Below are 13,026 nucleotides of genomic sequence, written 5' to 3'. Positions count from 1 at the left end.
CGTGTTCTGTGCAGTGACGGATCGCACTTCTTTATCTGCGTCTGATGGAGGAATCTGGGTTTGGTGATTCCAGGAGGATGTTACCCCCTGACTGAATTTTGCCCCCTGTACAGATGGTGGAGTAGGAGGATAATGCTTTGGGCTGTTATCAGGGGTCGGCCTTGGGCCCTTCATTCCAGTGATGGGAAATCTTAATGTTTCAGCACAAGACATTGTGGACAATTGTAGCTTCAGCTTTGTGGGAACAGTTTGGGGAACACCCTTCTCTGCCCCCCATGACTGTACCCGATGCACAAGCTCCATACTGATACTGAGGGAATTTGGTGGAAGAACATGAGCGTCCGAACTGACCCATCCAACACCTTTACAATGAACTATACCAGAGATTGTGAGCCCGGCCTCCCCCCAACATCAGGGTCTGACCCCACAAATGATCTTCTGGATGAAGGGGCAAAAATTCCTACAGACACCTCCAAAATCCTGTAGAGATCCTTCCCAGGAGAGCGGGAGCCGTTATATCCGCAGAGGAGCGACTCCATGTTAATGTCTATGGATGTAAGATCCTGCAGGTGGATGCGGAGGGCGCACATACTTTTCTCCATATGGTACCTGTAGTGCTGGTATAATACATATAGATCAGGGCAGTGGTGTCGCCATTATTAGGTAACATAGTGGGCACCATTCCTCCTTATAGATTTCATGCAGCTCTTTAAAAAAAAATATCAGAGCTACTGACTCCCGTAGACTTCCATGGACGAGATCTGAGCACAAAGCCGCCATCATTCTGCCTCCACCTGAATATGGTCTCAATGTTTGAAATAGGAAATCCCTTTAACCCTTTACAGTTTCTACCATTTGAAGATCTCTGCTTGCAGTCAGTGAATGGGAACGGCCGATCACTACAGGAGGATTCTGGCACTTACGTTTCTTCCTTCTTCCCCAGCTTCTCCTGGTTCTCCCTTTTCTCCTAGGTTGCCCCTTGGCCCTGGTAGACCCTAATAATAAAAAGTAGAAACAATCATATAAAAAAAAAATAAATGTCCTAAAAAAAAGGAGAAGAACTGTATGAAAGGAGAAAAGCGCGGTAGCGGTGCGGGTCTCACTCACCCTCAGGCCTCTTTCCCCGTTTTTCCCTGGAATACCTGATTCTCCCTGAAAGATGATGGAAATAAGTTGTCACCTTTCGTTTTTACCATCCGATCGCCATCACTGGACGCTTCTTACCGGCGTCCCTTCTTCTCCTTTGTCTCCTTTTTCTCCTTCTTTACCCCGGAGTCCAATTTGCCCTGGAGGACCCGTTTTCCCGGGTTCTCCATTCTCTCCTGGATCACCGGCTTCACCCTGAGAAAAAAAAGATAATTTACCATAGAGTTGTAAAAACCGTAGAACTGGATGGGGTAGGCCGCATGATGTTCTGCAGCAGCTGCGGTCATCACCTCCAAACTAATAATCAAGCTCAAGGCACTGAAATTAAGTTGGAGCGTCTCCTGTGGAGCAGGTGGGCCGATTATTCCTTCAGGGACCCCAATACCTCAATTGGACAAAGTTTTTCGAACCTTTTGACATTTATAAATCGGCTTTATTATTAAATCAGCGCCAATGGAAGTGAATGGTGGACCAAGCTGCAATACCAAGCTTAACCAATGGAGCAAGGTGGCGCTGTTTCGGAGGTTTCATCCCTGGAGACCTAATAGTCGCTAATGATCGTCCCCTCTGGACGGAGATTTAACTTCACATTTGGTTTTGCATTCGCTGATCAAATATAACACTATATATATATATATATATATATATATATATATATATATATAATATATATTGGAAGGTTTTCCTACCTTGGCACCTGATCTTCCAGCCGGACCCATGGGTCCCTATTGAAAAGCAAACAAAATGGGGAAAAAAAATCATTAATTGACCCATGACCAGCCCCATATTCTAATTTGTCGTTAGTCCCGTATACCGACGGTCTTCCACTTTGTGACACTTACCCTATCCCCTGCTTCTCCTTTTTCTCCCGGCAGCCCAGGAGTGCCGAGTCCTTCAGGACCCTGATCGTACAGAAAAACAAAAAATGGTTCCAAAGTCTGAGTATAGAATCTGTACCTAGGATAGATCTGTAGGAAGCACTTACCCTCTCGCCTTTCTCTCCTGCTTCGCCTTTTGCACCTTTGGCCCCTTCTGGCCCCAATGGACCACGATCACCCTGGGGTATAATGGGATGCGTGCATTGAGAACAGCGACAACTGGTGGATATTTCATGTCATTACAAGCTTCAGTGGTGCGGCCGAAATCTCACCTTGTTCCCTTTCATCCCGGCTGCAGTGGAAGTCTGGAACACAAGGGTATCCCCATTATTAACCCTATCTGTTGTGGGCTACAAATGCAATCTTAGCCAATAAATACTGGACTTACCGATGAGCCGGGCTCCCCCGGAGGGCCTTGGTCACCCTGAAATTGTAGATAATGTGTTATATTGGGAAACCGGGGGCCCTAAGGGCCGTCGGGGGGGCTTCTGTACTGTGTATATATATATATCTCAGAAATTAGTTTAATCACCGACCTTTTCTCCTTGTATTCCCTGTGGCCCCAGAGGTCCCTGATAGGAAGAGAAATTCAAGACGATTAGTCATCATGGATCCGAAAAGTAATAGGCACAGAACAACCCAAAAAAGTAAAGGTATCATCTCTACCCCTAAGGCACTAGGACTGGGCGAACCCCTGAAAGTTTTGGGACCCAATGTGCCCAGATATCGACATCTGCCATTAATGAGGAGCTGAATCGGCTCCATACAGCTGAGACGCTGGCTGTGTTGTACAGCCGGCACCCGAGTCTGGGTCTACCTGCAGGATAACTTCTTAATTAATGCTGTCAGTCGTGACAACGCTACGTAAGGGACTGGAAATGCGGTAAAGTGTCCCTAACGAAGTCTATCGCCGCCCTGCAGTAAGATTCTGGGATGCCAATGGCATTTTCATGTCAACCGGGCAGAGGGATCTACTGACGTAGATGTACAGATAACAATGATACCAGCAGCTCGGGTTCATAGGATATCGGTAATTTTTCAATACGGTGCAGTATTACGGTATTACAGAATATTGTACATGTGATCGCAGGTTCCAGTGTTTCAGGAGGAGCAATAAAGAAAAAAAGTAAAGTAAAATATTTGAAAAAGAATCCTAAATTATAAATACACAAATAAAAATACAGAAAATAAAAAAATGACATATTTGTTATCGCCGTATGCGTAACTAAAACAAATATCATAATAATTATAGGGTGAAAACCAAAAAAATATATATATATATCAGATTCGCTGTTATTTTGGTCAGTGTTCCTCCCAACCCAGAAAAAAAAAATTAGATAAAAAGAGATCAGAAAGTCGTATGGACCTCAAAAATGGAAATTATCAAAACTACAGCTGGTTCCGCAGAGGCGGAACTTCCAAATGGAGGTGTGGTCTCACAGCGTTACTGATAGGAGGGTGGAGTGAAGGATGGAGTTATGTAGCAGTATGATTTCCAAAAAATGTAAAAAAAATGAAAAAAAAACCTCACCAAAAGTCCTACTGAACCGGGCTGACCATTCTGTCCTGGATTTCCCTGCAATGTTAAAATGATACTGAAATTAGCTTCATAGCAAAGGAAATACAGAAAGTTCAAGAAATATTTACTCTTCTAAGGAAAGAGTGGAAGAAAAAGAAAAACATTAAACCATAGACTTGTAAACGCCCATTCCTCCCAGTATATGACCCCTAATCCTGACAAAATTGTAAACTGGGAATTGTTGTGATGCAATGAACCAAAATGACAAACGACTCCCCTAAATGATAAGAGATTAACACGATTTCCTGACCTTAAGGCCTTGAAATCCCGGAGGTCCTCGATCTCCCTGTAAAATAAAACCAAAAATATATGAAGGACCTTCACAGTAACTAATTACTACATTCAAATCTTCAGTATTATAGCAGTTATATTCTTGTACATAGGGGCAGTATTATAGTAGTTATATTCTTGTGCATGGGGCAGTATTATAGTAGTTATATTCTTGTGCATGGGGCAGTATTATAGTAGTTATATTCTTGTATATAGGGGGCAGTATTATAGTAGTTATATTCTTGTACATAGGAGCAGTATTATAGTAGTTATATTCTTGTACATAGGGGCAGTATTATAGTAGTTATATTCTTGTACATGGGGGGCAGTATTATAGTAGTTATATTCTTGTACATAGGGGCAGTAGTATAGTAGTTATATTCTTGTACATGGAGGGCAGTATTATAGTAGTTATATTCTTGTACATAGGAGCAGTATTATAGTAGTTATATTCTTGTACATAGGGGCAGAATTATAGTAGTTATATTCTTGTACATAGGGGCAGTATTATAGTAGTTATATTCTTGTACATAGGGGCAGTATTATAGTAGTTATATTCTTGTGCATGGGGCAGTATTATAGTAGTTATATTCTTGTATATAGGGGGCAGTATTATAGTAGTTATATTCTTGTACATAGGAGCAGTATTATAGTAGTTATATTCTTGTATATAGGGGCAGTATTATAGTAGTTATATTCTTGTACATAGGGGCAGTATTATAGTAGTTATATTCTTGTACATAGGGGCAGTATTATAGTAGTTATATTCTTGTATATAGGGGCAGTATTATAGTAGTTATATTCTTGTATATAGGGGGCAGTATTATAGTAGTTATATTCTTGTATATAGGGGCAGTATTATAGTAGTTATATTCTTGTACATAGGGGCAGTATTATAGTAGTTATATTCTTGTACATAGGAGCAGTATTATAGTAGTTATATTCTTGTACATAGGGACAGTATTATAGTAGTTATATTCTTGTGCATGGGGCAGTATTATAGTAGTTATATTCTTGTGCATGGGGCAGTATTATAGTAGTTATATTCATGTACATAGGGGGCAGTATTATAGTAGTTATATTCTTGTACATAGGGGCAGTATTATAGTAGTTATATTCTTCTGCATGGGGCAGTATTATAGTAGTTATATTCTTGTGCATGGGGCAGTATTATAGTAGTTATATTCTTGTATATAGGGGGCAGTATTATAGTAGTTATATTCTTGTACATAGGAGCAGTATTATAGTAGTTATATTCTTGTACATAGGGGCAGTATTATAGTAGTTATATTCTTGTACATGGGGGGCAGTATTATAGTAGTTATATTCTTGTACATAGGGGCAGTATTATAGTAGTTATATTCTTGTACATGGAGGGCAGTATTATAGTAGTTATATTCTTGTACATAGGAGCAGTATTATAGTAGTTATATTCTTGTACATAGGGGCAGAATTATAGTAGTTATATTCTTGTACATAGGGGCAGTATTATAGTAGTTATATTCTTGTACATAGGGGCAGTATTATAGTAGTTATATTCTTGTGCATGGGGCAGTATTATAGTAGTTATATTCTTGTATATAGGGGGCAGTATTATAGTAGTTATATTCTTGTACATAGGAGCAGTATTATAGTAGTTATATTCTTGTACATAGGGGCAGTATTATAGTAGTTATATTCTTGTACATGGGGGGCAGTATTATAGTAGTTATATTCTTGTACATAGGGGCAGTATTATAGTAGTTATATTCTTGTACATGGAGGGCAGTATTATAGTAGTTATATTCTTGTACATAGGAGCAGTATTATAGTAGTTATATTCTTGTACATAGGGGCAGAATTATAGTAGTTATATTCTTGTACATAGGGGCAGTATTATAGTAGTTATATTCTTGTACATAGGGGCAGTATTATAGTAGTTATATTCTTGTACATAGGGGCAGTATTATAGTAGTTATATTCTTGTACATAGGGGCAGTATTATAGTAGTTATATTCTTGTACATAGGGGCAGTATTATAGTAGTTATATTCTTGTATATAGGGGCAGTATTATAGTAGTTATATTCTTGTATATAGGGGGCAGTATTATAGTAGTTATATTCTTGTATATAGGGGCAGTATTATAGTAGTTATATTCTTGTACATAGGGGCAGTATTATAGTAGTTATATTCTTGTATATAGGGGCAGTATTATAGTAGTTATATTCTTGTATATAGGGGGCAGTATTATAGTAGTTATATTCTTGTACATAGGGGCAGTATTATAGTAGTTATATTCTTGTACATGGGGGGGCAGTATTATAGTAGTTATATTCTTGTACATAGGGGCAGAATTATAGTAGTTATATTCTTGTACATAGGGGCAGTATTATAGTAGTTATATTCTTGTACATAGGGGCAGTATTATAGTAGTTATATTCTTGTACATAGGGACAGTATTATAGTAGTTATATTCTTGTACATAGGGGCAGTATTATAGTAGTTATATTCTTGTATATAGGGGGCAGTATTATAGTAGTTATATTCTTGTACATAGGGGCAGTATTATAGTAGTTATATTCTTGTACATGGGGGGCAGTATTATAGTAGTTACGGTATATTCTTGTACATAGGGGCAGTATTATAGTAGTTATATTCTTGTACATGGAGGGCAGTATTATAGTAGTTATATTCTTGTACATAGGAGCAGTATTATAGTAGTTATATTCTTGTACATAGGGGCAGAATTATAGTAGTTATATTCTTGTACATAGGGGCAGTATTATAGTATTTATATTCTTGTACATAGGGGCAGTATTATAGTAGTTATATTCTTGTACATAGGGACAGTATTATAGTAGTTATATTTTTGTACATAGGGGCAGTATTATAGTAGTTATATTCTTGTATATAGGGGGCAGTATTATAGTAGTAATATTCTTGTACATAGGGGCAGTATTATAGTAGTTATATTCTTGTATATAGGGGCAGTATTATAGTAGTTATATTCTTGTATATAGGGGCAGTATTATAGTAGTTATATTCTTGTATATAGGGGGCAGTATTATAGTAGTTATATTCTTGTACATAGGGGCAGTATAATAGTAGTTATATTCTTGTATATAGGGGCAGTATTATAGTAGTTATATTCTTGTACATAGGGGCAGTATTATAGTAGTTATATTGTTGTATATAGGGGCAGTATTATAGTAGTTATATTCTTGTATATAGGGGCAGTATTATAGTAGTTATATTCTTGTATATAGAGCAATATTATAGTAGTTATATTCTTGTATATAGGAGCAGTATTATATTAGTTATATTCTTGTACATAGGGGGCAGTATTATAGTAGTTATATTCTTGTACATAGGAGGCAGTATTATAGTAGTTATATTCTTGTACATAGGAGCAGTATTATAGTAGTTATATTCTTGTACATAGGAGCAGTATTATAGTAGTTATATTCTTGTATATAGGGGCAGTATTATAGTAGTTATATTCTTGTACATAGGGGCAGTATTATAGTAGTTATATTCTTGTACATAGGGGGCAGTATTATAGTAGTTATATTCTTGTGCATGGGGCAGTATTATAGTAGTTATATTCTTGTGCATGGGGCAGTATTATAGTAGTTATATTCTTGTGCATGGGGCAGTATTATAGTAGTTATATTCTTGTATATAGGGGGCAGTATTATAGTAGTTATATTCTTGTACATAGGAGCAGTATTATAGTAGTTATATTCTTGTACATAGGGGCAGTATTATAGTAGTTATATTCTTGTACATAGGGACAGTATTATAGTAGTTATATTCTTGTACGTAGGGGCAGTATTATAGTAGTTATATTCTTGTGCATGGGGCAGTATTATAGTAGTTATATTCTTGTGCATGGGGCAGTATTATAGTAGTTATATTCTTGTATATAGGGGGCAGTATTATAGTAGTTATATTCTTGTACATAGGAGCAGTATTATAGTTGTTATATTCTTGTACATAGGGGCAGTATTATAGTAGTTATATTCTTGTACATGGGGGCAGTATTATAGTAGTTATATTCTTGTACATAGGGGCAGTATTATAGTAGTTATATTCTTGTACATGGAGGGCAGTATTATAGTAGTTATATTCTTGTACATAGGAGCAGTATTATAGTAGTTATATTCTTGTACATAGGGGCAGAATTATAGTAGTTATATTCTTGTACATAGGGGCAGTATTATAGTAGTTATATTCTTGTACATAGGGGCAGTATTATAGTAGTTATATTCTTGTACATGGAGGGCAGTATTATAGTTGTTATATTCTTGTACATAGGGGCAGAATTATAGTAGTTATATTCTTGTACATAGGGGCAGTATTATAGTAGTTATATTCCTGTACATAGGGGCAGTATTATAGTAGTTATATTCTTGTACATAGGGACAGTATTATAGTAGTTATATTCTTGTACATAGGGGCAGTATTATAGTAGTTATATTCTTGTATATAGGGGGCAGTATTATAGTAGTTATATTCTTGTACATAGGGGCAGTATTATAGTAGTTATATTCTTGTATATAGGGGCAGTATTATAGTAGTTATATTCTTGTATATAGGGGCAGTATTATAGTAGTTATATTCTTGTATATAGGGGGCAGTATTATAGTAGTTATATTCTTGTACATAGGGGCAGTATTATAGTAGTTATATTCTTGTATATAGGGGCAGTATTATAGCAGTTATATTCTTGTACATAGGGGCAGTATTATAGTAGTTATATTCTTGTATATAGGGGCAGTATTATAGTAGTTATATTCTTGTATATAGGGGCAGTATTATAGTAGTTATATTCTTGTATATAGAGCAATATTATAGTAGTTATATTCTTGTATATAGGAGCAGTATTATATTAGTTATATTCTTGTACATAGGGGGCAGTATTATAGTAGTTATATTCTTGTACATAGGAGGCAGTATTATAGTAGTTATATTCGTGTACATAGGAGCAGTATTATAGTAGTTATATTCTTGTACATAGGAGCAGTATTATAGTAGTTATATTCTTGTATATAGGGGCAGTATTATAGTAGTTATATTCTTGTACATAGGGGCAGTATTATAGTAGTTATATTATTGTACATAGGGGGCAGTATTATAGTAGTTATATTCTTGTATATAGGGGGCAGAATTATAGTAGTTATATTCTTGTACATAGGGGCAGTATTATAGTAGTTATATTCTTGTACATAGGGGCAGTATTACAGCAGATATATTCTTGTACATAGGAGCAGTATTATAGCAGATATATTCTTGTACATAGGGGGCAGTATTATAGTAGTTATATTCTTGTACATAGGGCCAGTATTATAGTAGTTATATTCTTGTACATAGGGACAGTATTATAGTAGTTATATTCTTGTATATAGGGGGCAAAATTATAGTAGTTATATTCTTGTACATAGGGGCAGTATTATAGCAGATATATTATTCTACATAGGAGCAGTATTATAGCAGATATATTCTTGTACATAGGGGGCAGTATTATAGTAGTTATCTTCTTGTACATAGGAGGCAGTATTATAGTAGTTATATTCTTGTACATAGGAGCAGTATTATAGTAGTTATATTCTTGTATATAGGGGCAGTATTATAGTAGTTATATTCTTGTACATAGGGGGCAGTATTATAGTAGTTATATTCTTGTACATAGGGGGCAGTATTATAGTAGTTATATTCTTGTATATAGGGGGCAGAATTATAGTAGTTATATTCTTGTACATAGGAGCAGTATTATAGCAGATATATTCTTGTACATAGGGAGCAGTATTATAGTAGTTATATTCTTGTACATAGGGCCAGTATTATAGTAGTTATATTCTTGTACATAGGGACAGTATTATAGTAGTTATATTCTTGTATATAGGGGGCAGAATTATAGTAGTTATATTCCTGTACATAGGGGCAGTATTATAGTAGTTATATTCTTGTACATAGGGGCAGTATTATAGCAGATATATTCTTGTACATAGTAGCAGTATTATAGCAGATATATTCTTGTACATAGGGGGCAGTATTACAGTAGTTATATTCTTGTACATAGGGCCAGTATTATAGTAGTTATATTCTTGTACATAGGGGCAGTATTATAGTAGTTAAATTCTTGTACATAGGGGGCAGTATTATAGTAGTTATATTCTTGTACATAGGGGGCAGTATTATAGTAGTTATATTCTTGTATATAGGGGGCAGAATTATAGTAGTTATATTCTTGTACATAGGAGCAGTATTATAGCAGATATATTCTTGTACATAGGGAGCAGTATTATAGTAGTTATATTCTTGTACATAGGGCCAGTATTATAGTAGTTATATTCTTGTACATAGGGACAGTATTATAGTAGTTATATTCTTGTATATAGGGGGCAGAATTATAGTAGTTATATTCCTGTACATAGGGGCAGTATTATTGTAGTTATATTCTTGTACATAGGGGCAGTATTATAGCAGATATATTCTTGTACATAGGAGCAGTATTATAGCAGATATATTCTTGTACATAGGGGGCAGTATTATAGTAGTTATATTCTTGTACATAGGGCCAGTATTATAGTAGTTATATTCTTGTACATAGGGACAGTATTATAGAAGTTTTATTCTTGTACATAGGAGCAGTATTATAGTAGTTATATTCTTGTACATAGGGGTAGTATTATAGTAGTTATATTCTTGTATATAGGGGTAGTATTATAGTAGTTATATTCTTGTGTATAGGGGCAGTATTATAGTAGTTATATTCTTGAACATAGGGGCAGTATTATAGTAGTTATATTCTTGTACATAGGAGCAGTATTATAGTAGTTATATTCTTGTACATAGGGGTAGTATTATAGTAGTTATATTCCTGTACATAGGGGCAGTATTATAGTAGCTATATTCTTGTATATAGGAGCAGTATTATAGTAGTTATATTCTTGTACATAGGAGCAGTATTATAGTAGTTATATTCTCGTACATAGGAGCAGTATTATAGTAGTTATATTCTTGTACATAGGAACAGTATTATAGTAGTTATATTCTTGTACATAGGAGCAGTATTATAGTAGTTATATTCTTGTGCATAGGGGGCAGTATTATAGTATATTCTTGTACATAGGAGCAGTATTATAGCAGTTATATTCTTGTACATAGGAGCAGTATTATAGTAGTTATATTCTTGTACATAGGGGACAGTATTATAGTAGTTATATTCTTGTACATAGGAGCAGTATTATAGTAGTTATATTCTTGTACATAGGGGCAGTATTATAGTAGTTATATTCTTGTATATAGGAGCAGTATTATAGTAGTTATATTCTTGTACATAGGGGCAGTATTATAGTAGATATATTCTTGTACATAGGGGCAGTATTATAGTAGTTATATTCTTATACATAGGAGCAATATTATAGTAGTTATTCTTGTACATAGGGGGCAGTATTATAGTAGATATATTCTTGTACATAGGGGCAGTATTATAGTAGTTATATTATTGTACATAGGAGCAGTATTATAGTAGTTATATTCTTGTGCATAGGGGGCAGTATTATAGTATATTCTTGTACATAGGAGCAGTATTATAGCAGTTATATTCTTGTACATAGGAGCAGTATTATAGTAGTTATATTCTTGTACATAGGGGACAGTATTATAGTAGTTATATTCTTGTACATAGGAGCAGTATTATAGTAGTTATATTCTTGTACATAGGGGCAGTATTATAGTAGTTATATTCTTGTACATAGGGGTAGTATTATAGTAGTTATATTCCTGTACATAGGGGCAGTATTATAGTAGCTATATTCTTGTATATAGGAGCAGTATTATAGTAGTTATATTCTTGTACATAGGAGCAGTATTATAGTAGTTATATTCTCGTACATAGGAGCAGTATTATAGTAGTTATATTCTTGTACATAGGAACAGTATTATAGTAGTTATATTCTTGTACATAGGAGCAGTATTATAGTAGTTATATTCTTGTGCATAGGGGGCAGTATTATAGTATATTCTTGTACATAGGAGCAGTATTATAGCAGTTATATTCTTGTACATAGGAGCAGTATTATAGTAGTTATATTCTTGTACATAGGGGACAGTATTATAGTAGTTATATTCTTGTACATAGGAGCAGTATTATAGTAGTTATATTCTTGTACATAGGGGCAGTATTATAGTAGTTATATTCTTGTATATAGGAGCAGTATTATAGTAGTTATATTCTTGTACATAGGGGCAGTATTATAGTAGATATATTCTTGTACATAGGGGCAGTATTATAGTAGTTATATTCTTATACATAGGAGCAATATTATAGTAGTTATTCTTGTACATAGGGGGCAGTATTATAGTAGATATATTCTTGTACATAGGGGCAGTATTATAGTAGTTATATTATTGTACATAGGAGCAGTATTACAGTAGTTATATTATTGTACATAGGAGCAGTATTATAGTAGTTATATTCTTGTACATAAGGGCAGTATTATAGTAGTTATATTCTTGTACATAGAGGCAGTATTATAGTAGTTATATTCTTGTACATAGAGGCAGTATTATAGTAGTTATATTCTTGTACATAGGGGGCAGTATTATAGTAGTTATATTCTTGTACATAGGGGGCAGTATTATAGTAGTTATATTCTTGTACATGGGGGCCGTATTATAGTAGTTATATTCTTGTACATAGGGGGCCGTATTATAGTAGTTATATTCTTGTACATAGAGGGCAGTATTATAGTAGTTATATTCTTGTACATAGGGGCAGTATTATAGTAGTTATATTCTTGTACATAGGGGCAGTATTATAGTAGTTATATTCTTGTACATAGGGGCAGTATTATAGTAGTTATATTCTTGTACATAGAGGCAGTATTATAGTAGTTATATTCTTGTAAATAGGGGGCTGTATTATAGTAGTTATATTATTGCATAAAGAAGGCAATATTCTTGTTTTTTTCCCATTCTTGTACATAGAATATGGACATGTTTAATAGAAGATTTGTTTGATATGAAGCAAGAGCTGTAATTTTTCACCTTCACCCCAGGTTCTGCATCCAGACCTGGTTGTCCACGGTCACCCTATTAGAGAACAGGAGGAGACATCACATAATACATTATTATAGCATTAATGTCTGGGACTCTGAAATAAATCC

At 35.0% G+C, this 13,026-nt stretch overlaps 1 protein-coding gene across 6 annotated transcripts in view; it reads right to left on the bottom strand.

Moving 5' to 3' along the window:
- Positions 1 to 13,026, bottom strand: part of COL7A1 (collagen type VII alpha 1 chain) — a 150,485-nt gene that overhangs the window by 49,316 nt on the left and 88,143 nt on the right. For all 6 annotated transcript variants that reach the window (XM_077276530.1, XM_077276528.1, XM_077276532.1 and 3 more), the window contains 12 exons: positions 12,908 to 12,952; positions 3,854 to 3,889; positions 3,556 to 3,600; positions 2,561 to 2,596; positions 2,413 to 2,448; positions 2,297 to 2,329; positions 2,132 to 2,203; positions 1,989 to 2,048; positions 1,836 to 1,871; positions 1,225 to 1,341; positions 1,108 to 1,152; positions 924 to 995 (listed from right to left, as the gene is read on the bottom strand). In XM_077276530.1, coding sequence (XP_077132645.1) covers positions 924 to 995; positions 1,108 to 1,152; positions 1,225 to 1,341; positions 1,836 to 1,871; positions 1,989 to 2,048; positions 2,132 to 2,203; positions 2,297 to 2,329; positions 2,413 to 2,448; positions 2,561 to 2,596; positions 3,556 to 3,600; positions 3,854 to 3,889; positions 12,908 to 12,952 — 633 coding nt within the window. The remainder of the gene's footprint in view (positions 1 to 923; positions 996 to 1,107; positions 1,153 to 1,224; positions 1,342 to 1,835; positions 1,872 to 1,988; positions 2,049 to 2,131; positions 2,204 to 2,296; positions 2,330 to 2,412; positions 2,449 to 2,560; positions 2,597 to 3,555; positions 3,601 to 3,853; positions 3,890 to 12,907; positions 12,953 to 13,026) is intronic.

The sequence above is a fragment of the Ranitomeya variabilis genome, chromosome 8 (genome assembly GCF_051348905.1).
Source record: "Ranitomeya variabilis isolate aRanVar5 chromosome 8, aRanVar5.hap1, whole genome shotgun sequence".
Classification (NCBI taxonomy): Eukaryota; Metazoa; Chordata; class Amphibia; order Anura; family Dendrobatidae; genus Ranitomeya; species Ranitomeya variabilis.
This window is presented reverse-complemented; position numbering and strand designations above follow the sequence as displayed.